This window comes from Onychomys torridus, chromosome 10 (genome assembly GCF_903995425.1).
Source record: "Onychomys torridus chromosome 10, mOncTor1.1, whole genome shotgun sequence".
NCBI classification, from domain to species: domain Eukaryota; kingdom Metazoa; phylum Chordata; class Mammalia; order Rodentia; family Cricetidae; genus Onychomys; species Onychomys torridus.
In genome coordinates, this window is record NC_050452.1 from 9,261,436 (window position 1) to 9,288,935 (window position 27,500).

Sequence of the window (27,500 nt, forward strand, 5' to 3'; positions counted from 1 at the left end):
AACACTAGAGCCAACACAAGAAAGAAATTTGGGTTTTGTCAGTGGGGTAGAGGGAATTGTTCAGTTGTAAAAGTTTTTACAGGGTAAGGATACAAATATTGTCTGATATCTTTTTTAAAGCTTGTTTTTTTTTTTCGTGAAAATATAGTAGACGCACATTTCCTAAGCAGAAGGACTTTTGACTGAATGGAACTATTTCCTGTTGTAAAGGCACCCTTGGTGGGTAATGACCTCAGAAACTACACTGACAGTTTCTCATGTTCTAATTCACCTTTGCAAATCCATGGCACATTTTTGGCCTAAAGTAATGTCACTCTGTGACATTTGCGGCCAGAATAAAAAGGACCCCCCATAGCAGCCATTTTTATTTGATTCTTAAGATCCGAAGATGACTGAAAGAACAATTAAATAAAGTTGAGGGTTGGGGAGGCTTGATTTTCTTGTTCTCTGTGAAATGAAACTAGTCTTTTCCCCCTTCCCTTTAAGAGCAGAGTCTGCTAGGGGGTTGTCGCCGTGTCAGAGCTGCTGGGGTGCCACTGCTGATCACTTTAATTACTACAGCTAAGGAGGATAAAATTAAAAGTAGCGCCATTGAAGCAGTGGAAGAAAGCTTGCCTAGATGTCGGTGAACTGTGAAATATAAAAATTGCATACCAATACATTTGTATGGAGGGGAAACAAGGAATTACATTACTTATTCTAGAAGAGTTTGTCCATAACCCGTCAAGATTCACTAGTGCCTCTCTCTGCAGCAGATCGTAGAGCGTTCCAGCACGGTAAGGAGACGCAGACTGAAGCCCAGGCATGCAGTGGGAGCCTGGGTATTTTAGCTAGTGTCCAAAGCTAGTAGCTCTGACCCAGCCTCTGTGGGGTGTTTTCTGTCTGTGTATTGAAGTGCAAGCCCGTTGGCCTCACTTCTCTCCCAGGGGTTTCTAATTCAAGATTGGGACCCAGGTTTTAAATGAATATAAACAAATTAGTTTGCATCCCCTGTCTTCCTGAGTACCACAAAAAGAAACTTGAACTGATTAGAAAGAACAAAAACTTCTAATGTCACAATAATAATGGGGTATCTGAAAAATGCTAGAAGTATGGATTATGTAATCCATTATATAGATCATTGCTTTGAAATTTCAAGATGACACTAAATTTATTTCTTACTATGGCAGTTGTAATGTGTATGATGTTAAGCAGTGTATTTAAGTGAGATTGTTTCTATCAGTCAAGATGTCAGTGGCTATCACATAACACTGTGAAGAGCAGAGACAAAACATAGTGTATGAAAACACGCCAGCATTTCCTCAAAGGTTGTTGTAATGACACTCATGAGAAGGGAGGCCTCCCAAAATAAGCCCCATCAGACTTTACTGTAGTACATTCATTTTAGAAAGGCACGACAGGCCTCTTAAGTCATTCAAACTCTGTAGAAAAAGGCAAGCACGTCTTAGAAATAGTAACTAACTAATTCAGCTTACTTAGGTTTATGTAGTGAGAAGTCAATGGAAGGCAGACTTGCCATGTGTCCAGCTTCCCTTTAATGATGATGGTCCTCTAACTTGGTGTGCCTTGCACCTCAGAGAAGAGACCTTTTCACAAGTGAACTGATGGTTTACTCACGACAGCAGGTCAGTCCTTGTCTTATTTCGTGTGTAGACTGGTCAAAAAAGATAACAAAAACACATTTCTGTGCTTAAATATAGGCAAAACATCATCAGAAATATTACCAACATGCTTGACTAGTTTGCACTAAAATGCTTTACTAAATTAATAAAGTGGTTATTTGGCCCTATGTTCTTCTGGTCATGTTGTCCTTGGACATGAACAGTATAGCCACTTTTAGTAAATATGGTAAAAATTCACATATTTTGTGCTATCTATTATTTAAATATTGCTAAACAAACTGTGTGTTTCTGGGAATTAAATGCAAGATCTTATGCATGTGAAGTAAATATTCAATAACTGAGCTGTAGCTCTGACTCCCATGATCTGACTTTTAGTGGAACCTACATATAAATGAAATAGTTTTACTTAGAATGAATCTCTCATCATGAAGAAACTAAAAATTCAGGACTACCAATTAAACTAATATTGTTTATGCAATCAATTGATGTAATTGCAAGTTTTTCCCTCATGACTTTTGTGGGGCTGGGGAGCCATGGTGCTAGAGATTGAACCTAGAGCTTTTCACAGACAGACAAATGCTCTACCACTGAGCTCCATTCCCATGACTTTTAACAATTATCTTTTATTTTCTCAGTTGGTTCTTTAGGGTGAGAAAACAAACAATACAGATATGCCATCCCACTAGAGAGCTGTGGGCCCAAGCAAAATTGTCTCTGTGGTGTAAGGACATTAGTAGAAAAGTAAATTAAGGCAATCTGATAGGGAACTAGAGTTCTGTCAATCAGGCTCAAGATTTTGTGCTGTGTCTATAAACTTTGTTTACTGTAGGGTTTTATGAGTTGTAACCTGCCCTTGCAGTCTGTTAATGAGGCTAAATCTTGCTACTTGAGAATTGAATTACAGCACACCTCTGGGCTAATGGTTATAAACAGAAAGTCCCATTAGGGCTGCATTCTGATTTGTTCATTTGCATTTTTTCTATTGTGTAGAGAACAATGATGGGTAAATAAGTCCAAACAAACAATTTACATGGAAATTGATAAAGTGTGGTGATTAGTGTTTAGAGTTGTTTTTATTATGATTGCCTCCTTTAAGTCATACTCTTAGTGAGCTCTCAGCAACATTTGGGAGTTTTAGCTTGTGAGAAAAAAGTAGGTTCCCATTTTGGTCTTGGAAAGGTAGAATCATTTAACTCAGTTAAAATGACCAAAGACTACTTCATCTTAGTGTGAATCATCATACCCTAGCTCTGTAAGAAATTATTCATGTAATGAAATTGGCTTCAATCTTGTTGCCTGCAGCATATTAAATCATGGTTTTTATTAATGTTCCCACTCTCTTCAAGTTTGAAGGATACAGGGTTAGTGAAGGCTCAGCTTTCTTACCTGGTCGTTATACTTGATCTTTTGGGGTTTGTTTTGGTTTTCCTTTTTTTTTTTTTAATATTGTATTTGTTTCTTGATTTGGGATTGGAAGTTAGTTCATGCACATGCCATGGCATGCTTGTGAGGTCAGAGGGCACGAGTCAGAAAGGAACATTCTTCCCACCTTGTCTGTTCCAAGGATCCAGCTCAAGTGTCTTTACTCATTGAGCCATTTCATGTACCTCTTGATTCTGTGTGTTGGTTTGTGTGTTTTTTAGACCGGTTATCCTATAGCCCAGGCTAGCCTAGAATTTACGTTAGCTAAGGCTGCCCTTTAATTCCTGATTCTCTTGCCTCCATCTCCCCAATTCTGGGATTTTGGATGTGTGCTACCACATCTACATCTGTTTTTAACTTGACATTTTGAGGATCAAATAATTTAATAGTTAAGAGCAAGGGCTGTGGAGTCAGACAGACATGGGTTGAACTATTAGATGTTTTATTTGTGTGGCAATGGGACTTGAAACCTGTTATCATTAGCTAAAAAGGGCGGGGTGTAAGAATTAAATGAAATAATGAATATAAAATATAGCTTTCACTTGACACATGAAAGCTCAGGAAATATCAGTAATTATCACTAAAATATCATCAAGCCTTATCTTCCTTTATTCATAGTTTATATTCAGAGTTCAGAAAGACTGATAAGTGAAAGTTTTTTGTATATTATTTTTATGTCTTCATGCTTACGCTGCATGTTGTAGATTCCTCTGCTTACAAATGAGTTTGTTTCCAAAGACTAAGAAAATTTCTCTTGAATGTTAGACCTCTCTTTTGCTTGTTCACTGTCCTACCCCAAGAAGTTACCATCTCCTCTCCCTCCTTCTCTTCTACAGTTCTTACGTTCAAATAATGTGTATTACAGGGATAGTTTGTTTGCATTATAGAAAATTAAAATAAAAAGACCACTTTTGAATCAGAGTCTTGCTATGTAAACCCAGGCTTACCTCAGACTCAGAATCCTCCTTTCTCTGCCTCCAAATGCTTCAACTATAGCTGTAAGCATCCTTAGGTAGCTACATTACATACGGAGCCCAGAAATCTCCACCATTACAATTTGTGTATTCTCAACAACTCTCTCTCCTGGTGTGTATATGTGTGCATGTACACGCTTGAGCTCAAACTTGTGAAAATGTTCCCACGTTCCCTGTCAGTGCTTTTTCTCTGTGAACAGTGGGATCAGACTTACATTACTCTGAATCATGAAAAGTCTCTCCCTTGGCATGTCCAAGATAATGTGTGATTGATTCTGTGTTTGTGGAGGTTGGTTTGGGGGCTGCTTTCTTGCTGTGTTGTTTGTTCTATTTCTCTGTCCCTTGTGTTTATGGATAAAATGGAAGTTATAGAAGCTTGGTGGGTTCACTTTAATACTTGGGATAGAGTACTATAAGTAATATGTACACAATCATATCAAAACATGCATGGTGTGTGGTTGACCTAGTGTTAATGACAATGAGACCAACCTCTGGATTAAAGTTCTCTAATTTTTATTTATATATGGTCTCTTCTTTATTTACATGTGTGTTGTCTTATTGTGCTCACAGATTTTGTGAGTTATGATACTGTAAGTTCTATATCATGTTGAAGTACAGTTTTCTTCATTTGTATGTGACTTCATTGATTGAGTTCCTTGTGCTCTATGTTCTTTTTGATAGTTGAAAGTGTGTCAGTTTGCCTACCTAGAATTTCAAGAGTGTGTCCCCAGGCCTACCTGACACACCTAGTAATCTACTCTTGCTAATTTGATGATGCCAAAATCTCTTGATTTTTAGCTACCTCAAAAAAAAATATTTTTAAAGAAGTATGCAGATTTGAGTCCCACCTATCCAGTGTCTGCCTTGTCCACCAAGCCTGACTGCCTCTTCTAAATTTTCTGACTAACTTCCAACATTCGCTGTAATAAGTTGTTTTTGTTTGTTTGTTTTTGAGACAGGGTCTCTCCCTATATCCCTGGCTGTCCTGGAAATATGTAAACCAGGCTGGCCTTGAACTCACAGAGATCCTCCTGCCTCTGCCTCTTGAGAGCTGGGTTTAAAGGTGAGCAGACCACTCCCCGCTGTACTTTTTTTCTTGAAATCCTCTTCTGCTTTGATGTTCATGATCAATTGGTCTTGTTCTCTTCTTCCTCTGCATTCCCTAACATAAATACAGATATTCTCCAGTTTTAGTCGGCGGCCTCCTTACTTCTCAGGCTTCCAACTATCCATCCATCAACACTGTAGCCCTGGCTTTACATTTTTAAAACCTTTGCTTGGATGTCCCTTTACTTCTTCAAACCCACTCTGTCTTACCCCAAACATTGGCTCCTTATGGCTTCTTTTAGTTTTCTGTTTTTATTATAAGTCCATAGTTGTAGTACCTTCTGAATCCACATCTCTAACCAAAAATTGGCACAGAATTCAATCCTATCTCAAGTATGTTTTTTGCATTTCTCTTTTCTGTTCCTCTTAGTACTTCCTCTTCCTGAATGTTACTGTGACTTCATTGGGCTGTTCATAAGCCTGCTAATTCATGTCTTTCTGGTTCTTCTGTGATAATCTGTATTGTGCACTACTGCTAGATTAATCTTTCATTCCCCTAAACTTTAAAAAAAAACAAGCATATGAAAACAAACAACATTAAAAAAAAAAAAACAACAACCCACCAAACCACCTTTAGTGGTCCCTACTGCTTTTAGTGTATTTTCCTTCAATATGCTTTCTTGTCTTTATGACTGTGTGGTTCTTACCTCCTGTTCTCATGTACAACAGTCGCCATAACCAGACACCATTAATCTGTCAGTTCCAGATTCCACTCATTCATTCTGCAGGTGTGATCCAAAAGCTATGATGCCTTTTGTCTGACCCTGGCCAAATATACTATTTCAAAGTTATAGTGAAGCATTACTTTAAAATATTTACATGTGTATCTTATGTTTTTGTTTTTGTTTTTTCTGTTGCTACATAAAATGCTCTACAAAAGCAACTCAAAGGAGAAAGAATTTATTTCAGTTCACTGTTCCAGTATAGTGCATCATGGTGGGAAAATCCAGGCAACAGGAGCCTATAGTAGTTGGTTTGTTGTAGGTCTGAGTAATTTTAAATTCAAAAACTTTATTAGACTTTTTTGTTGTTGTTGTTTTCCTTATTGTGAGAAGGAGAGAGGATTCAGGGGCCAGCCACTCAGCTACACAGCAAGTCATATAGAAGTAAAGCCACGTAAGAAGTAAAGAAAGGTATATAGGAAGGTAAAAGCCCAGAGGCAGGAGATATATGGGATAATTTAAGAAAAGCTGGCTAGAAACAAGCCAAGCTAAGGCCAGACATTCATAAGAAACAATAAGTCTTCATGTATTTATTTGGGAGCTGGATGGCAGGTCTCCAAAGAGCAAAGAATGAAGAATAAAAAACCCAGCTACAGTTGTGCATCTAGGAGGAGATGCAGTGAAAAAGAATTTCATATCACCATTATGTTGTCATTGGCAGTTGTTAAGTTGGAACTGTTCACTGATCAACTATCTTCACTCTTACTCTATGAAAAAAATACCATTCCTATATTTGACCGATATCATGTAGCTGTATTTTATAGTATCCATGTGTCTTTTAGATAGTGCTCAGTACCTTTATTAGAAAATAGCAAGTTAAATATTATTCCTGAAAAAATAAACTATTAATTAAAAGTCTTCTGATTATTGTGACTTCTCTAAGTCTGTTCTTTTATTACTAATTTCTGCCTTTTCTTTAATAAATAGCATGTATTGCCAAACATTCCTTAATTTAAATTTGTGATGGACATTTTAATACAATGATTTGTAAATGTTCTAAGAGATGGTGCCGAGGTATCTTTTAAAAACGGTGTGACATCCAGCTGATGCAGAGCATCCTGTTTATGGTGTGGGCCAAGCGCCATGCCGTAACCAGCTCCCATCACGACGATCAGATTGAAAATGAAATTGCATTTCTGTCAATTACTGAGCTGGCAACTGTTCAATATGTCTTAGCAGCAAGATGAAGAGAGGCGTCGGCAGCTGAGAGAGAGGGCTCGTCAGCTGATAGCAGAAGCTCGATGCGGAGTGAGGACGTCAGAACTCCCCAGCTATGGGGAAATGGCTGCAGAAAAGTTGAAAGAAAGGTCAAAGGCATCTGGAGGTGAGCTAAAGAATCGTGTAGCATATTCTACAGAGAACCCAGAAATCCTCACTGGACCTTTTAGGACTTTTTACTTCAAAATGTTACATCAAAACCATAAACTTTCTAGCCTGTTGATACTTTTTTCTAAGGTAAAGGAAGTATAATAAATCGTAAGAGAACTGTTATTATTTTCAAGTCAACTTTTTGCCTTAATTTTTAATGCAAGCATAATTCTTTAGCTTGGACATGGAGCACAAGCCAGTAATCCTGGCACTTAGGATGCTGAGGCAGGGGTGATTTCAAGCTTAGGGCTGGCCAAGACCCTGTCTCAGAATCAAAAAGGAGAAGAAAAAGGAGAGGGGAAGAGAGAGGAGGAAGAGGAGGTGACACTTTTTAGCAGAAACGTCGTACAGTATTTGGTTTATGATATCCCTCGATGCCTCACTGTTAGAAGAGTAGGTGAAATGCAGTCATAGCCTCCATGTCTAGAATGTGGGACTTGCTAGTGGTGAGCTTTTCCATGGGAAACTTGGCTTGGCTTATACTGGAGATCGAACCCAGGGTCTTGTGCATGCTAAGTGTCTGTTTTGACACTGGGCATCACCACCAGCTCCAGCTTCTTCCTTTTGAAGAAGATTACATAACTGATATTTTTGTGCTGTGAGCTGGCTCAGCTGGTGAAAGCACTTCCCACCACCAGCCTATCACCCTGTTTAATCCTGGCAACATAGGTAGCATAAGGGAAGACTGCACTCCTACCCTTTGTCCTATGACCTCCGCATGTGGGCTGTGGTACAGTCACCCCCCTCCCTGCACACAGCCAGGGGTGCTGGTGTATACTTGTAACCCCAGCATTGGGAGGTAAAGCTAAGAGCATCAGGCCTAGGCCACATGAGACTCTCAGAATTGTTAGAGTGCTCTATATCCATTTCCTTTAGGTCATCTCTGTTGTTCTTACTCCGAGAGGTCATCTTCAGTATTTGCAGGTTTATCTAAGCGTAATGTCAAGACAAGGACCATATAAACAAAAAGAATTTTAATTTTTCCTCTTGCTATTCAGTTGGGTCATCCTTATTTGGAAACTGCACTTTTGCTGGGAGGGTATTCAAGAGGCCTATGAACTTTTTGTTTCAAAGAGTCATAACCTATTTATCTAATAAAACATTTTAGGTACATGTCCTTAGTTCATCTTAGAATATTATTATTACCCTGAAGATTAGGCAAATCAGGACTTGAATAAAACCTTATTCAAAAAAATAAAGATGAAACAAAGTTAGTTCTCTCCAGTTCAATAGGAAGTTTCTTCAAAGGAAACAAAAACTTAATTGCTTTGACTTTTAATTGATTGCTTAGAGTAAAAGCTTATTGTTGTAAGATGACAATGTCAAGGAGGCCAGGAATAAAGTTGTAGTTAATGTAGTTAATGGCATAGTGTGTGTTGGCTGGCTACACAGTTGGTGCTGTCTGTGATACAACCCAAGTTGAAGCCTTCAGATGTAGTTAGTGGTAGAGTATTTGCCTACCACAGATCAGGCCTTAGGTTCAGTCATTATTGCTGACACACACATACAAAATAAGTAAAATAATTTGTCGAAGGCTGTAGACGTTCTCCTCAGATGAAACATTTAAAAAAAAAAAAAAAAAACAACCGCAGTTGCAAGTGTATATCAAGACTAGACTAGACCAAGACACCTTTTCAGTATTGTAGCCCACGACTGGAGCTCTTCCTACAGTGGGAGAAGCAAAGACCTGGATTGACATTATCTAACAGCCAGAGTAAATGCAGTGAACAAAGTAGATGAAAGGTGGGGCTAAAGTTGACGCTGCTCAGTGGCAGAGTGGAACTTTCCCTCACACCTGATCCTCATCCTGTCCTCCCTTCCTGGATCTGTCTGTTAGTCTCCAGTCTGTATGAACATGCCGTGGGTGAGAAACCATACTTGCCTGTGCCCATCTGGCTCCTTTCACTTTACATACTGATCCCATTTCCACTCTTGTTTTTATGATCTATACTCTTCTGTTGACTGCGTGAACACTTGCTTTAACAGTTTGTGGATGGACACCATGAGCCTATAACTTGGCAGTTTGTGAGTATGACCACAAAAAAAAAAAAAATGCCAGTGCAGATGAAAAAACAGAAAGCTAAGGCAGATGAGTCTGGGTCTGTATCCATAAAGGAGCAGCCATGAGACTATCTTCCCCAACTTCAGCATCCTGCACCTATCTCACATCTAAGCTATAATGATCAAGGCTATGAGTTGTAGAGAGACCTTTAAGAAAGACACAGTGAAAGTCTTCCTGAAATTCAAATACACACACACACACACACACACACACACATACACACATACACATATACACACACACACACATATGCACCTGCCTGTCCAGCATCTCCAGCCACTTGTTTAAGCCAGAATTCAGCAAACTTCTTAATGTGGGCCAGAGTAAATAATTTACACTTACAGACCACCTGATCTCTACCACAGCTGCTTGACTCAGCCTTTGTAGTCTGAAAGTAGCCTTGAATTATATTTGAATGAATAGACATTGCTAGCTTTATCTGCCCCTCAAAAACAGTGGGATGAATTCTGCCCCTGTCTGGTAGTTTGCTGACCCTTATATAGCATACAAAGTTCACATGGTTTCATAAGAATCCAGTCCCCGTGATAACTTGGGATAGTATGAAATGCATTGGGCCAAAATAAAGTCTTAAAGATTTTCAATGATTTTTATTTTCATCTTCTATTAGGACTATAATATTTGTATTACATTTCTTATCTTTTGTTTGGTCTCTGTAGAATTCTGAAAATTCTGAATTTCATGGAGACTTTGGTTGAGAATATTTTTTTTTAAAGGGTAAGTAAGCAGAGCTGTGGTGACACATGCCTTTAATCCCAGCACTCAGGAGGCAGAGGCAGGCGGATTTTGAGTTCGAGGCCAGCCTGGTCTACAAAGTGAGTTTCAGGAAAGGCTCAAAGCTACACTGTCTTGAAAAACCAAAGAAAAAAAGGGGGTGGGGGGTAAGTGAGAGACTTCTTTCTGAATCTTTTATTTTTCGGAACATATTTTTAATGACAGCCTATGATTCTTTCCTTGGCATTGTAGACCATTCTTTTATCACCAGATATCCTGGTTTCCATTCACCTATTTAAAGAGAGTGTAAGATTGGCTATATTGCTGTGCTATAGTGGTGCACACTGTCAGGGCTTTATTTAGCTCACAGGGTTGTACAGTGTCAGGTAGCACATATCTTCACATTCTGTTGTGTAGTTGATATCTCATTTCCCTACACATGTAACACAGGATACAGCCCACACTTGTCTCTTCCATTTATGTACTGGATCTCTACTTTTGGTTCTACTCACCTACTAGATTTTCCATAGTTAGCCATGAAGACTATATTGATTCATGTGTGTGTAGATACTTAGATATAGATGTAGTATCTTTCAATACATAAATGCATGTGTGCGCACACACACACAAACATGTACTTGAGTTCTGTTACAATGCATTTAAAGTATTCCCACAGGTTGGGAAAGATGCTGTATTAACTGCTGAAAAGACTTTAATGTTCATTTCAAAACTGGTTAGTGATTGGCAAGTAAAATCTCATTCATAGGATGAGCTGATAGATCAGTTTTTATTTTTGTCTTCCCAAACAGTAATCATTTTATGTTAAGTCCAGCAATACTAAATTAATCCATCTAGATTATTGGTGAGTGATAGTATAAATGGAAGTTTCATTTTTTTTTTTTCTGGAAAGAACACATATGGCACCTGTTCAACATGACCCAGGACTTGACAACTTACAGATACCCATATCCACCCACATTTCTGTTCTTCCCCCACTTTCCACAGCAAAACCATTGTTGGTGGTGGATTAAAGTGCTTGCTTCGCCTCTTACTCCTTCCCCATACCAGTCAGTTTCAACTCTTACACCTTTTTTAAGTTAGGCTCTCCATACTGCTTCTTAAGGTCAGAACAGTTCCCAACCTAGATTTCTCACCTCCAGCTTTTCTGTTCTCTAGTACAACAGCTAGGTCAACAGTTTGGCGTGGATGATGCTGTTGCCTGCACAGATAGCATCCTCTGTCCCCAAGTCCTTACAGTGCTGATTCTTTCACATGAAGATAAGCAAGTGTAATCAAAGAACAGTATTGTAGGTGTCATATTGAAACCATCTAACATGAGGAAAGGGCCTCAGGTACTGCTACTGCTGCTTATGAACTACACACACTTCCCAATTACAGTCAGCTAGGTGGACAGAAAAGTACATAATCTTGTTGAGCTCCATCGTCTCTCCACTTCCACCACCTCACATTTAAGCTGCCCGTTCTGCCCCTCTGGGCTGACTCCAGTTGTACCCTTCAAGCCTTACCTCTCTTCTTTCCCTTTAGTATGTCTGAGCAAACTGCACAGAACAGAGCCTTCCCTTCTGCTTTCCTGCCTGTAATGCCTTCCCTTCAGTTGGCCTAACTTAAAAGTTCCTACCTCCAAGAAAGAAATCCTGGTATCGCTAGCAAAGAGTAACCTTTTTATCTTTGGAATTGCTCTGTGCCTTCTTTTTACTCCATAATTCTGATCCTACATGGTATTATAATCACTTCAATGTGATTATAATATTAAATTAAATTAAAAACGTACCTCCTCAGTATCTAGCATAGTGTTTTTGCAAGTTACATAACAGAACACTATAGACAATGGTTCTCAACATTCCTAATGCTGTGACCCTTTAATACAGTTCCTCATGCTGTGGTGACCCCCAACCATTAAATTATTTTAATTGCTACTTCATAACTGTAATTTTGCTACTGTTATGAATTGTAATATAAATATCTGCTATGCAGGATATCTCATATGTGACCTCCCAGGATGAGAACCACTAGTGTAGTTTTGTTTGTTTGTTTGTTGGAGTAAAAGAATGAATGTTGAATTTTGTGCTTTGATTCTAGATTCATTGTGGTTAGTAATAATCAATGGTGACTGGTTGATGGCAGCCAAGTATAACTAGCTCTCCTGAAATCATTAATAGTTAATGTCCTGGCACAGATTACTTCAGAAAAGTGTCTAACTACCTTTTTAGCACTTGGAAGTATTTGCTAATTTATTTGCTGAGCTACAGAATTATTTGGAGAAGTTTTGAGAACCGTGAAGTGAAGGTGTTCACCTACAGAAAACGAGTGGAATAGGCGTGCTGGGTGTAGTTGATGAGAAAAGAACTAAGCGACAGTGCTTGGGTGATCTAGCCACATGTGTAATTCTTGAGCTGCTGCTCCCAGCAGCCGTTCTGTATCCAGGTTCCCATCTGCCAGAAGTAGGCACTTCCCAATCTTTTTGTTCTTCTTTGTGTTCTTCTTCTAACTGGCTTATACAGTAGATGGAAGTCTGTTAAATGGTAACTATTATTAGCATTCTCGGTGGCTGATTGGAAAGCCAAAAATCAAACAAAGATGTGCTTATGCATTTTTAAATTATCTAATAAATGTTAAAAAAAAATGAAACTCAGAGTTTTGGATGTTTTTTCACTAAATCCACTTTATTTTCACATGCTATTATATTAGAGATTATTAATAGATTATACGGTAAAACACAAGGACTTAATGAGCTCAGTGATTCAGAAACAGTGGGTGGCAAATTGTCAAAATTTTTTTTCATTTGCTTTGATGTGATAATTCAGCTTTGACATAAGAATGTAAAATATAACTATTATCCAACAGTGGAAAGTGACTTGAACTGAGTTCTTAACTTGCCTTTCTTTGTCATATTTCAGTTTGAGCAACTGTCATTGAAATATGAGTTTTCTTCTTTAGAGTTGAGGACAAAGGGTATAAGATATAAATGATATACTAACATTATTGCTACATGTTCTTACAGATGAAAATGATAATATTGAGATAGATACTAACGAGGACATTCCTGAAGGCTTTGTTGTAGGAGGTGGAGATGAACTTACTAATATAGAAAGTGACCTTGATACTCCCGGTAATTTCAAATTATAAATGTTTTGTGTCCTATTGCATGGCAAACTTTATCATTATATTTTTATATCTCATCAATAATAATTTATTTTTGTAGTCTCTTTACATCTTATGCCCTCGCTGATCATTTAGTCAAATCCTCCTCCCATTAATTTTTATATTATTTTGTTTTCAGTTGAATGTTCAAATAGCTTAATGTTGATACAGTAAATAATGACATAGATTCTTTTATTACTAATAGTCACTCTAAGTTTCAGTTGGTAGGCATTAAGTGGCTTCCTCACTGCATCTGTGTTGTGATATGCCATTGTATACCACATGTGGAGTAGCTATGGAATAGTTCAGATCTAAGTCTAAAACCATAGATCATGCCTACTTAGTTTAGAACTAATCATGGCAGTTCTAAGCATACTGTACATAGGCCAAGGCAAGAGGAGAGTGAGCACGGTCCAGGCCAACCTGGGCTTTATTGTGAGATTTTTCTCTCAAAATAGATAATCTTGATTGTATTATTTTGCAAGTTTCTTGCTTACTTTTAATGTTATGGCTGTTTTACAGAGGCTAAACAATTGATTACAGTAGGTCACTTTGAGAACTCTGTATAGATGACAGATTAATGTCACATCTTGTATTGACTCAATGAGTCACACTGCAACTTGTTTCTACTCTCCTCTGAACTATAAAGATGCCGTATTAGTGTGTGCTCTGAATGCATTGCCTTCAGAAGTAGCAGCAGTCAGCAATCCAGAGCTACAGATGCCAAGTGGCTCCAGAGAGGTCTCTTGAGTTGAATCCTTGCAGCAGGAACAACTCTAGCGACCTCTTTAGAGTCTCTCCTAAGTGTCCTGTCTAGCACGGTGTCAGTGGGTGACAGCTGTACTGTCCCACCTTTGACGTGTCCTTGCAGACTGACCTGCTTTATTACTTCTCCAGGACACAGCCGTCCAAGGCCATCTTAACCACAAGGAGCACTTGAGAAAACCCTAGGCCTCTCTCAGTCCCTCCCTCGGGACTCAGTATTAAGATATACTATTTCTGTACAGCAGCCAGGTGCTTGAAATAGTGAAAGAAAATTCTAGTATTTGAGGAAACCATTTTAAATGTTTAGCTCAAAATTAAAACTACCTTTTAGGGTTTTTTTAATAAACTTTTTTATTTTTATTTTCTTATGTGTATGGGTGCTTTACTAACAGGTATGTCTGTACCATATTATGTGCCTAGTACTTTGGAGGCCAGAAGGAAGCATCGGATCCCCTGGAACTGGAATTACATCCAGGGTTGTGCCTTCATGTGGGTGCTTGGAATCGAACATGGGTTTTCTGTACGAGCAGTCAATGAATGCTCTTAACTGCTGAGCATCTCTCTAGCTTCTTTATTAAAAGCAGTAGAACTTATCTTCAGTTTTTCTGTAAGAAAATATTTTTGTTGCGGTCTGCCTGTCCTCCATTTATAATTACCACACAATTCTTTCTTAGAAACTGAGTGGGAGAAGAGAGGGAGAGGGAAGGAGAAGAATGCTCAGTAACTGGTTACTGTTGAGGACTTGAAGATTGACTCCCAACTGTGGAATTAGAAAATTAGCAAAATAAGCAATGTGTATGTCCTTCTAAAGTAGATTAGAAAGGTAGGAGAAATTAGCCATTTCTTAGGTGACATGGAGAAATTAGCTATTATAACTTTTGTAGGATATTTTAAAAATCTGGTTAATTTTAATCCTGGCAATTTGACTCCTACACTTAGGAAAAATTCTCTCAGAGATGAGGAGATGGTTTATTCAAGAAAGTGGTTGTGATGCAAGCATGGGTCTCTTAAGTACAGATCTCCAACACCCAGGTAAAAAGCCAGGTGTGGAGGCCCCACTCTGTAACCCCAGGTCGGTCCCTGGAGCTTGCCCACCAGCCAGGCTAGCCCACAGGGTGAGTACCAGGTTCACTGAGTGAGAGACCCGGTTTCAAAAATATCACGTACTCCTGAGGAAGACATCCAGTGTCAGTGTCTGACACACGCATGCATGCACATATACACAAGCAGATCCACACATGTGCGCTGAAAAGGAAAGCATGTCTCCATCTCCTATTTGGTGTTATTTGGGGATTTTTGTTTTGTTTTATTTGAGATAGACTCTCCCTGTAGCTCAGGCTGGTCTGGACCTCCCTGTATTAGCCTCGTCTACCCTGGCACTGGTAATCTGCCTGCTTCAGCCTCCCAGTTGCTAGGATTACAGTGTGACCCAACTTCTCCACAACCAATACAGCTCTTCAGCATGCCGTAAGTATAGGCATGTGCAGACTCAGGCTTTGCAATCAATAGCTGTGCTTATGATAATAAAAAAATAGGAATACAAACTGGAATCTGGAAGCACACAGAAAATAGTGTATTTTTATCCTGCTGTATTTTCTCCAAAATTCCTTTTTTAATATGTATATAAAAGTCATAATGTTTTAATAATAAATTGTTCAATCTTTATCTTGGTTTGACCATAGTTCATCAGATATTGTTTAAAAAAGGAGCCTGGCAGTATAAACTGAAAAATTTGCATGAAAGTAATGATAATGACATTTATTAAGAATATTATAATTAGAAAAGTTATTAATCTTTGTGAAAAATACCATTCTCCAAAAGTTGGCATGCCTTTTACAAAACCATTTTATTAAAAACACACACACACACACACATACTTTGTGTGAATTTTAAGTAGAAATATTTGTTTCAACTCATTTCTGAACCACTTTATTATTAGAGATTAATGTACTTGGTAAAATAATTTGAAATTGTTCCTTTGAAAAGTTATAGCCATAGTTTGGTTGCTTTCCATTTCTATCTATATTTAATACATTCTGAAATCATGATAATCTTTATTGTATGTCTGCTGTTTTAAGTAGAAAGTATTTGCAAACATACACTATTTTGATGCTGGGTATATATGTACACACTTAAACACTGGATTCTGACAGTGTGTATGTTATCCAGATCATGTTAATAACATGTTTCAAGATGATATTGCATGTGTAATTTTAACATACTAAAATAAAAAATTGAAATGGTAGAATTTAAATTCAAGTGTTTGTTAGTGGCAGGCACCTGTAATCCCAGCACTTAGGGGGCAGAGGCAGGAGGATCACTGCAAGTTCAGGCCCAGCCTTTTCTATATAGTGAGTTCCAAGCTAGCCAGGAATTTAGGGGAAGAGCCAATCTCAAAAAAAAAAAAAAAAAGAAAGAAAGAAAGCATCTCTTTAATATCTAGTTTGTTGTTTTATTGTGCATAATGTATATAGTTGTGTGTGTGTGTGATGTGTTTCTATTTTCAGGTAATGAAGCCATTTCTTCATTATCTTTAGGCATGTTGACCATATTTTTAAGGGATTAACCCTAAGGGTAAAATATATAGCAAAAGAGCTCTCCATGTGTCTAGTCTGATGTGTTAGCCCCAATGTCTTTGAAATGTAATAATATTCTTGTGATGCCACTTAAAATTGGTAGCCTGTGCATCCCAGTCCTCTCATTTGCCATTTATGGTACTTGCATGTTTAACAGAACAAAATAGTAAGCTGGTGGACTTGAGGCTGAAGAAGCTCTTAGAAGCCCAGCCACAGGTGGTGAACTCGCTCCCCAGTGCTGCCCAGAGAGCTGTCCCTGAAACCTCAGAGCAAGGAGTAAAGGTAAGTCTTACTAACTGAAGAGCTGCCTCAGTATCTTCACTCCAGAGACTGCTAGTTCTTCTGTCTCAAGCAAGTCAGGGGTGTGCAGAAACTGTTCTTGAACTCAGATCGTGCTAAGAGGAATATTGCCGAGAGAATTCTAGCGTGCTTTTCTGTCTAAACCTTTTACCCATGCAAATGAGCCATTGGTGTTATTTCTGTCGTACCTGCAGATGGTAATGGGGCTGAATTGAAAGCAGTTGTTTGTATGAAACCTGTGCCGTTATTACTCTTATCTACTGTAGCATTTTAGACAGTGGCGTTGTGTGCGTGTCCTTATTGTTATTATAGACTCTCTATAGTGTCCCCACCCGAGCTCCCCTCCTCCTTTCCCCACACTCTGTCATTAGCATTTCTCCAGCTTTGGGGACAGCAGTCCTGTGTAACTTTTCACCCACCTGCGGACTGTGGGGATTGCCCTGCTGACTGAAAGGATTTCCTCCCCCTGACAGAGCTGCTTTGAAGCCCCAAAACAATGGCTCTCATTGCTTGCTATAAGGTCCCAGAAACTGGTGATGAAAGTGTGTGGGGAGGCAGAAGACTTTTCGTCTCTATCTCTGAATAAAAGGAAGCCTGCATTGGGTCTGGTGTCTTTTTTTCCTTCAATTTAGCTTTCTGCTCTGGATTTAATGTAGAATGAAGCTTGCCTAAGAATAATACAAAGGATTGAAAAGGCTAACTGAATTAGTGGGTTTAGAGGAATACATTTGTAAAGTGGCAGAAGTTCCTAGTCATAAAAAGCTTTCTTAAGATGGGATTTTACTGGCTAATCATACTGATATTTTAGCATGTTGCCAGCCCTAAAAATATTAGCCATATTTGTTTATTTTAGTAAAGACTTGAGTTTTAGACTACTGAATAATCATTAAAATAACAGTAAAAAAAATCATACTTTAAGAAATTAAAGCCAAAAGTATTTGTAAACTTAATTATCTAGTTAAGATATTACAAGATTGAACATAATGATAAATACAACAGACAACTTTTTAAAAATTATACAATTGTTTTATTTTTATAAGTTAGTCATCTACATATATGAAACTGACCTTGTTTTCCAAACAGCTCTTTTGTAGTAATTTCTAAAAGTTATTCCAACAAAACATAAGACTTTAAACAGATTGCGTTTGTGTGACTCTCTTTAGTTGAGGTTTTGAAAATGGTGTTTAGAAAGAACGCACAGCGTCCATCTGCTCCCTTGCAGCTTTTAGCATTGACTTGGGTTTTTATTTTTTTAATAAAAAGCAGTTTACACATTTATAAATGAGGCATTCTGTGTTTGTGGAAAAGGATAAACTGTTACCTTCCCTGGAGGATTCTGTATCCCAGGCCTCCTTGAGGCTAGAGAATAGGCCATTGGAGGGTTCCCTCATTACTGATTGTCTCAATGCAGAGGAAGGGCAAAGTCTTGGTAGCTTTTGATAACCAGTTTCAGCATTCAGCAGGCTCAGCTATTAGTCATGCATCTTAGCCTTTCCCTATTTACTTTCAAAACACTTAATAAAAATAATAAAAGATTAGGTATAAAATGAAATATTTGTTTGGTACACAGCACCTCGGTATCTGCAGTTTCCACACACTGTGATGGTTCAGTCTTCTGGGATATTTCTTGTTGATAGAACCATTTGAATTTGTTACCAGTATTAACATAGGAAGCTCCAGAAAAGATAATTGTAGTTTCCTTGGCTGTAAAGGGCTTACTTACAAATCGGGCTTTGGAAAGTTATAGCTGATGAAATTCAGTTCAGTGGGGTAGTGTTATAATCCTGCCTTTTAGCCCTCACCCAGCATTAATGGTTTATCTGAATGGGCATAAAATTGGAGACTGTTTCTTCTTGTCATACAAGTCCGTAGGACTGCAAACAGACGGGGCAGAGGAGGTAACATGGACTCGAATGAGGCTTATCATCAGCGGAGGACACACGGGCTCGCAGTGTCTGACACATCAAAGTCATCAGGGTCTAAACCATGTGTTCCAAAGTTTTTGCCGACTGGCCAAAGAACCTGCTGTTGAACCATTTATAGTGCTTTAAAATGCTGCCAGATAGCTCCGAAAAGCCAGCATTATCTTCAGTTGGTAAAAATCACCTCCCTCCCTGGCATGTAATTCCATATTCAGAACTATTGTACTGTCTGTTCTTTTGCTTTTAGAATGGCAAGGAAGATCTTCGAACTGAGCGACCACAAAAAGCACCAGAACGTTTCAGAAATCCTGTTGTGTTCAGCAAGGACTCTACAGTCAGAAAAACTCCACTACAGTCTTTCAGTCAGTATGTTGAGAATAGACCAGGTAGGAAGGCGTTTAGAACTGTCTCATGAGGTGACAGTGTTTAACTGTCAGTGTATATGTATTAAATACAGAAATGCTGATAATGTAAAGCCACATTTCAATATATAAATATCAAGCTTTATAATAATCGTACATGCCTCTCCCCTTTTTTTAAGAAATGAAAAGACAGAGATCAATCCAGGAAGATACAAAGAGAGGAAATGCGGAGAAGACAGCGATAACTGAACCCCAGAGGAAGCCATCAGAAGATGAAGTACTTAATGTATATTAATTTTTTGTGTGGTTTCATGATTGCTGATAATTCCAAACTGTATGTGGAAATAGTGCCTTTATTTGTTAAAATGAGATGTTAGGTTTTTTAAGATGTCAATCTCCAGTGCATTCAAAGCAGTGTGAGAGGGGTACGCTGCTGAATTAGTCTGCAGTGTGGTGATAATTGTCAGATAAAAAAAAAATGAATTTTTCAGAGTTCCACAGCCCCAGCTTCCTTGAGACATTTCCATCAGGGCACTTCCCATAAAGAGATTCCAGTATTGATCTACCGGGAGGATTTTAATTATTACAATAGCAGATACCGCAGGGCTGCAGTCAGAGGGAGAAGTCACATGAGACCCGCTAGAATTTCTCAGCCAACCCATTTTGTTGGCTTGGGTTAATGGGTGTTCAACCTTTCCATTATCCAGATCAGCCGTGAATTACTAGCTGAATGATGTTTGCATTAATATAATATATATGGTAATTTCTTCACTTAATTAACGGGGAGGTTCAGCTCAGTAGGGGTATGGGCTGATCATGTGTAAAATTGATTTGTGAGGGAAATATTTGATAGACCGCAGGGAGAAAGCTGCTTTTGATGGACAGCTGCGGGACAGAAGCAAGGAGAACAAGTTTTAACTTGAAATTTTGTCTAGAAAGAAGCACAGCTCTCTTTAATGGTATTACTTTTGTATTATCTACAGTTTGAATATTTTCACTGTTAAAAATCATGTTTTTGGGAATTTTAAAATCATTTAAGTGCAACTCAAATTTATCAGCAGCATTTTGGGACACTAAAGGTGCTTCATTTTATGCTTCTCACCTTTAGGAGACCCAGAAAAGTACAAAAACAATGTCCCTGGTGCATCTTGAGAAAGCAGGCGTAGCTTAGTGAGCTGTCTCACACTGAAGGTGTCTGATGACTGGCCACAGCACTGCAGGACTAGCAGATCTGATATGAAATGTGAACTATGCAATGAAGTCCAGTGTTTGCTGCAATTTCTGCCTTTCTGTTTGTATTGTCTGCAAACTACAATGTTTTTTTTATCCCTTTGGATGGGACTGGAGACAGAAAAGGTCCCTTTAGAAATGCTGTGCTGGCTAGTAGGAGAAGCAGCCACCAGGTTATTCTTAATTTTATACTTACCAGTAGCACACATTGAAATAGAAGACTATCCATTTTGTGTGAATCTTTAAACAATATAATGACATTGTTGTATTCAGTGACTACAAGACTATCAGATTTATGATTTTCTAAAACATTTTAACTTTAAATTTATCAGCTGCCATAATCAATTTAACAAGTAAAAGTTATAAATTGACTTCACAAATGAATGCAGTTTTTAAGTAGCTCAGAAAGTAAGTTATTAGTAGAATTGAACATATTTATTGGCCGTGAGAATTTAGAATAATTGTAAGTCTTGATTGTGCTCCTTGTTTAAGGAGTGCCTAAACGAGTGTCTCCCAGCTTGCCTCTGGGCTGTCTGCTCCTGTCTCCGAATGGGTAATGCACATTGACGGTAGGGTAGTGACGGTAGCCGCCGAGCCGTCACTTACTGCCCAGAAATGTCAAAGGGCACAAGAGGTGCGAGGAGAGCTTTTGATTTATTAGCTGTAACAATATCATATATATACATATATGTGTGCATATATACGTGTATATATGTATGTGAAAATTAAAACTTAAAAGTTATACTGGTACTCCATAATAGAACTTCTATTTCAAATAAAACTTATAAGATCATTTTTAAATTATGGATTACTATGGAAGTAAAATTTCAAATAGAACTGCAAATTTGATTAAAGAAAAAATTAAACAGTAAACTAGTTGAATTATATTCTAAGTAACAAGGTTTGAGACTGTTTGCTACTTAAAATTTATAGCCCTAAAGATTAGTAACATTTCAACTCAGTGATGTACAGGATCTATCTGGAAGAAACTATGGTGATATTACAAACTTGATTTCCTTTGGTTTCTGATTTTTTTAGACAGGGCCTCACTGGATAGCCCTGGCTAGGCTAGAACTTACACAGATGAGGCTAGCCTTGGACACATAAGCAGTTTACCTGCCTTTCTGCCTCCTGGGTTCTGGAATTATAGGCACATATCACCATACTTGTCATCTTCTTATTTTTTTTTTACTTTTTTAATATTTTAAATGATATAATTTCCACATAAGCCAAAAAAAAAGTATCTTTTTGATTTTTTTTGTTTGTTTGTTTCTACAGAAGAAATCTGATTCTCTCTAGATTATTTAAGGATCAACTTCATAGTAAAACCCTGCTTCTATATATATATTGTACTTTAGAATGAAAGATCTGTTCTAATAGTCATTAAAGGAAAAATTCCCCCATCTTGTTCATACCTAAATCACTGACTTAATCCTAAGGAAAAGTCCATCTCACTCATTGTTAACTTATTATATCTGGCAAATCTGGAGGTAAGTTTATAAATGTAACACTCAATAGCTGAAATGCTCAGTCTTTACAACAGTTTGTTATACTTGATGCATATGAAAGATCCCTAAATCACAGGCAGGAGTGGGGTTGGGTACTGAGGTTGATTCTAAGTGTGTTTGCTTCTCTAGGTAAGTGCTTTACTAAGTGTTTGTAGAAAGGAAAAATGCAACTTACAAGTGATTTTTCCCCTTCCTGTTTGTTCTCGTTAACAGAAAGGGTTCAAAGACACCAGTCAGTATGTTGTGGGAGAATTGGCAGCACTAGAGAATGAGCAGAAGCAAATTGACACCCGTGCCGCGCTGGTGGAGACGCGCCTCCGCTATCTCATGGACACAGGTACGGTGCCCAATTACACTGTAAACAGTTTTGGCAAATTGAGCGTTCACAAACTCTTATAGAGTTTTGGAAGTGTGAATCTTTGAAGCCTGAATGTTCAGCAAAACTGCCTTGAAAATAAAAAGACTGCGGTTTGCAGCCACCTCTCTGGGCCCTGGTGATAAGAGTGCCTTCATGGGAAGTGATAACTCGCCCTGATACCGTGTGAGCCAGCACTATTGAACAGTGTGCTCATCCATGCAGAGTTGGAATACACATCTGTGCCTCATTGATATGCCACTGCTTAAAAAAAAAAGTAGATCTTTACTGTTCTACTGATTCATTGGGGGAAAAAAGATTTGGCCAGCTAAAGCCATGTACTGCGTGAAACAGAGTGCTGTGCATAGGGGATGGCTCCGTGGACTAGATCACTGAAATTTGAGAATACTATCTGGTTACTGATGCTCCACAGTTGTTTTTTTTTTTTTTTTTTTTTTTTTCCCAGAGAATAGGTTTTTAAAAGTCTGTAATACTTTATGTCATAGCTGCATTCGAAAGGATTAAAGTGTATAGCAAGGTTTGTAAAGATGGATGAGCGCAGCAAGTTAGCTCCTAAGCAGAGGGCAGAGTGGCATTTCGTGCTGATTGCCAATGGAGATTGATTGTATAGATCTAAGAGCACAATAAGCTATTGGAAAGAAACTGTGCATGTGCACATGTGTGTTTCTTTAAAATGTTACTCATACAAAATGATAACAGTTGAAAATTAAGTTCAAATCCTTCACACCAAATTCAAGGTAAGTTGTGTTATAAAAACCTACCAAAAATGAGAGTTAAAAATCTGTTCCAATTAGCTGGTTTAGTTTTGTGATTGTAAAGAACAGTGGGATTTAGCACTGGGAAGCTCTCCTGAGCCTTCTGTCTGCTTTCTTACAGTGTATTCATTAATAAAACTTTTATTTCCATAAGCTTTTATAGATGGGATCTTTGAAAATGCGTGTTTTAGTGACATCAGAAATGAGTCCAGTAGGGATCCTGGGCCTGTTCTGACCCAGTGGGCTTCACACTGTTCTGCAGAGCTCCCAAGCTGCTTCTGAGGCACCTCAGATAATGCCAAGACAGTAATGGAACTCAGGATTCCTCACTTCTTTTCAAGGAGAGTGAGCTCAGGCTTATTTTACCTGAATATTGGCTTCTTAGACTTGGGAGAATGAGTTCTTCTATTTAAAATTTAAAACAAAAAACCTTTGGAGGGAGTCATTGCTGACACCTCTCATGCTGATGAGGGGACAGATGTAGCAGGTTTTCGGGGGTCACACAGATCACCAAGTACAAATCATGAACAGAATTCAGAGCACCAGAGTCCTATCATGGCCCTTCTCACTGCACCCGAGTAAGCAGACCATGTTTGTCAGTACCCTAACAAGCCTTGTGTGTGCCGTGTGTGTCTTGCCTTCTGTACATACGGTTATGTGGAGTAGGCACACCTCTATAACCTAATATATTGTTTTATGTTTTTCTTTGGTTTCTAAAAGAGTCTAAATATATTAGCTATGCTAGCTATAAGAACATAAATATGTGATAGTATAACTTCTCTGATAATTTTGAACCATTTTATTGACTATTTTAAGGTGGCTGATGACTTCTTGCTTTGTTTGTGTTGCATTGACAAACAGAAAAAGATTGCATTTGCTGGCTGAACTGAGTGTATGTTACTATGTGAACCTGAAACAAGGAGCCTTACCTGTTTTCTCTCCTCCATACGTGATTTATTGAGGGTTCTAATCAAAAGACACTGATGTTCCTCCCTCTCAGCCTGTGTCACCAGTGGAGCTTGGAAATGGCCTTCTCCCGCTAGAGATCAGTCTTAGCTGAAGGTTATAGACCACAGTTGACTCCAGGATCCCTTTGGGGATTATCCTATCCCTTATTCACAAGACAGAATTTTACCCTGCTCGGTCTCTGCTGCAGATTCAGATGAAAACTAACCCAACTTAATAAGCCCCCAAAACCACCTCAGACTGTACCAAGCCTCCTCCGGCACAAAGACATACTAAGATAAAAACTAGTTGGTGTATGAAGCAGGGTGGTATGATAGAGAGCAAAAGCACCAGATGGTCTTTTTTTCTCTCGGGGTTCTAGGACATTCCAACTTTCATTCATTTTAACAGTACCTCTCCCTGGTGTATTAAAGATGCTGGTGTACTTCTGAATCTCAGCCTTGGAGATAAGCACAGCGCATTCTCCACATGTTGAAACTCAGGCTCACATAGGGGATGACGAACTGGAGATGGCCTTGACTCCAACAAGGTAGCTCGGTGGGTAACAGTGCTTGCTGGATGAGTCTGACAGCCTGCCTATCTGATGCCCAGAGCCCGTGGAGAGCTGGAAAGAACTGACGCCACAGAGCTGTCTCATTGACCTGTACATACTCAGCACAACAGGCGCGCGCGTGTGTGTGTGTGTGTGTGTGTGTGTGTGTGTGTGTGTGCGCGCGCGCGCGTGTGTGTGTGTGTGTGTGTGCGTGTGTGTGTGCGCGCGCGTGTGTGTGTGCGTGTGTGTGTGTGTGTGCGCGCGCGCGTGTGTGTGCGTGTGCGCGTGTGTGTGCGCGCGCGTGTGTGTGTGTGTGTGTGTGTGTGTGTGTGTGTGTGTGTGTGCGCACGCGCGAAATACTAAATAAACTAAACTTAGAAGATAGCCTTATTAGTAAAGACAGTTAGAGCTTGAGCATAGATTTTTCAGGTTTTCTGGTTCTTGATTCCCATCTCTTTCCCTATCATTTCTTCTTCTCCCTCTGCCTTTTTGATTTTTTTTTTTCAAGACAAGCTTTCTTTCTGTATTCCTGCCTGTCCTGAAACTTGCTCTGTAGACCAGGCTGGCCTCAAACTCTGCCTCCCAAGTGCTGAGATTAAAGATATGCACTATCACCATCTGGCATTCTTTTTTCTTTTTAATGGAGTCTTCCTATATAGCCCAAGCTAGCCTAGAACTCACACTTGTCCTGCCTGCCTCAGCCTTGCAAGTGCTGGCTGGGGTCATCACATATGCCATCACACTCAGCGTCCACCATATCTTCTTACTGTGAAATATCCCTTTGTCTACTTTTTCCTATATACCTGCATATACTGGCTGTAGTCAATATTTTTAGTGATTAGAAAATCCACATGATCTAAAATTAATCATTTGAAAGTGTACAGTTCTGTAGTATTTAATGCGTTCACAGTATTGCATGGTAGTTGCCACTGTATACAAAAGTTACCACTCAAGTAGAAATCCTGTACTACAATAACTCCATTTCTTTCTTCACAAACCCCTGAGAACTCTTTTCTATTTTGTTTCTGAATTACTTTATTCTAGATGTTTCATGTGAGTGGAATTGAACAATTTATCCTTCTGTGCTTGACTTCTTTGGTTTAACATATTGTCTTTGTGATTCGTCAGTGCTATCGACATGTTCTACTTCACCATCTTTTTTTGTGGTTGGATAGTGTTTTAGTGTTCATACATACACATTCCATTTATCTGTCAAGCTGTTGATGAACAGTGTTTTATTTATATGTGTGTAAGTTTTGATTCTATGTTTGCATACCATGTGTGTGCATATCTGGTGTTCACAGAGGCTAGATGAAGTCATGGAAGCCTCTGGGACTGGAGTTACAAACAGCTATGAGCCATGTGGATTCTGGGAATCATTTTCCAGACATGGTTTCTCTGTGTGACAGCCCTGTTGGTCCTGAAACTCACTTTGTAGACCAGTCAGGCCTCAAACTTAGAGATCCAGAGATCTGCCTGCCTCTGGTTCCTAAGTGCTGGAATTAAAGGCATGCACCACCACACCCAGCATTTTATTGACAGTTCTTATTTTTACTTTTCGACCAGTGTGAACATTTATGTGTAGATATCTATTTGAAACACCATTTAAATTTTTTTGTATATACACCTAGGATTAGGATTTCTGGATCATACTGAAATTCTGTATTTGGTTGAGTTGTGAAATTTAGAAATCAGAATATAAATAATGCTACTCTGAACATAGTTGAGCATGTGTCCTTGTGGTATGATTGAGCATTCCTTGGGTATATGCCCAAGAGTGGAATAGCTGGGTCTTGAGGAAGGTTGATTCCCAATTTTCTAAGAAAGTGCCATATTGATTTCCAAAGTGTCTGTACAAGCTTGCATTCCCACCAACAGTGGAGGAGTGTTCCCCTTGCTCCACATCCTCTCCAACATAAGCTGTCTTCAGTGTTTTTGATCTTAGACATTTTGACGGGTTTAAGACGGTATCTCAGAGTTGTTTTGATTTGCATTTCCCTGCTGTGGTGATCAGATGGCCAAACACCCTGGCTGTCATGATAGAACTCTCATCCAGTGTCTGATGGAAGATCCACAGCCAAGCCCCAGGTGGAGCTCTAGGAGTCCAATCGACGAGAGAGAGAGAGAGAGAGAGAGAGAGAGAGAGAGAGAGAGAGAGAGAGAGAGAGAAAGAGGAGAGGGAGGGAGAGAAGGGATTGTATGAGCGAGAGATGTTGAGACCATGATTGGAAAAAGCACAGGGACAAATAGCCAAACTAGTGGAAACACATGAACTGTGAACCAATGGCTGAGGAGCTCCCATGGAACTGGACCAGGCCCTCTGGATAAGTGAGACAGTTGATTAGCTTGAACTGTTAGGAAGCCCCCAGGCAGTGGAGCTGGGACCTGTCCTTGGTGCATGGGCTGTCTTTTTGGAGCCTGGGGCCTGTGCTGGGACACTTTGCTCAGCCTTGGTGTAGGGAGGAGGGGACTGGACCTGCCTTGGCTGAGTCTGCCAGGCTGGGCTGACTCCCCAGGGGAGACTTGGCCTTGGAAGAGGTGAGTGTGGGGAGTGGACTGGGGAGGGAGGGCTGGGGATGGAAGGAGGGAGGACGGGGGAATCTGTGGCTGATATGTGAAATTAAGTTAAATATAAAATAAAAATACTATTAAAAAATCAGAATACATTTTTGAAATGAAACTCTCTTGTAACTAAATAATACTAAATAATACCCTGGACCCTATTTCTAAATCCCTCGAGCTTGAGTAGCTCTGATCTTTAAGGACTTCCTGTCTGAGGAGAGGGAGGAAGGAAGAAATTGGATGGAGGCCCAAACTGCTAGACCTTCTCCTGGCATGTTGACAGGCTGCTCTAACAAGGAGAAAGAGACCCTTGGTGGGTCATGGAGCACAGTGAGAAGGTGCCACAGGTGAGAAGCAGTACTGGGAAGGCCGTCAGTGGCAGAGACAAAGCAAGCACAGGGGTTTATGCAGCAGTTCCTTGTCAGGCTGCTCAGTTAATCCAAAATTGGTGCTAGTCTGGATTCACTTATTCATA

At 39.2% G+C, this 27,500-nt stretch overlaps 1 protein-coding gene across 1 annotated transcript in view; it reads left to right on the forward strand.

The window, feature by feature from the left end:
• The window catches only part of Ehbp1 (EH domain binding protein 1), a 286,967-nt gene that overhangs the window by 221,406 nt on the left and 38,061 nt on the right, over nucleotides 1-27,500 (forward strand). The window contains exons 16-21 of the mRNA XM_036201513.1: nucleotides 7,024-7,171; nucleotides 13,032-13,139; nucleotides 16,670-16,794; nucleotides 18,982-19,120; nucleotides 19,276-19,373; nucleotides 22,048-22,171. Of these exons, the coding sequence (XP_036057406.1) occupies nucleotides 7,024-7,171; nucleotides 13,032-13,139; nucleotides 16,670-16,794; nucleotides 18,982-19,120; nucleotides 19,276-19,373; nucleotides 22,048-22,171 (742 nt within the window). The remainder of the gene's footprint in view (nucleotides 1-7,023; nucleotides 7,172-13,031; nucleotides 13,140-16,669; nucleotides 16,795-18,981; nucleotides 19,121-19,275; nucleotides 19,374-22,047; nucleotides 22,172-27,500) is intronic.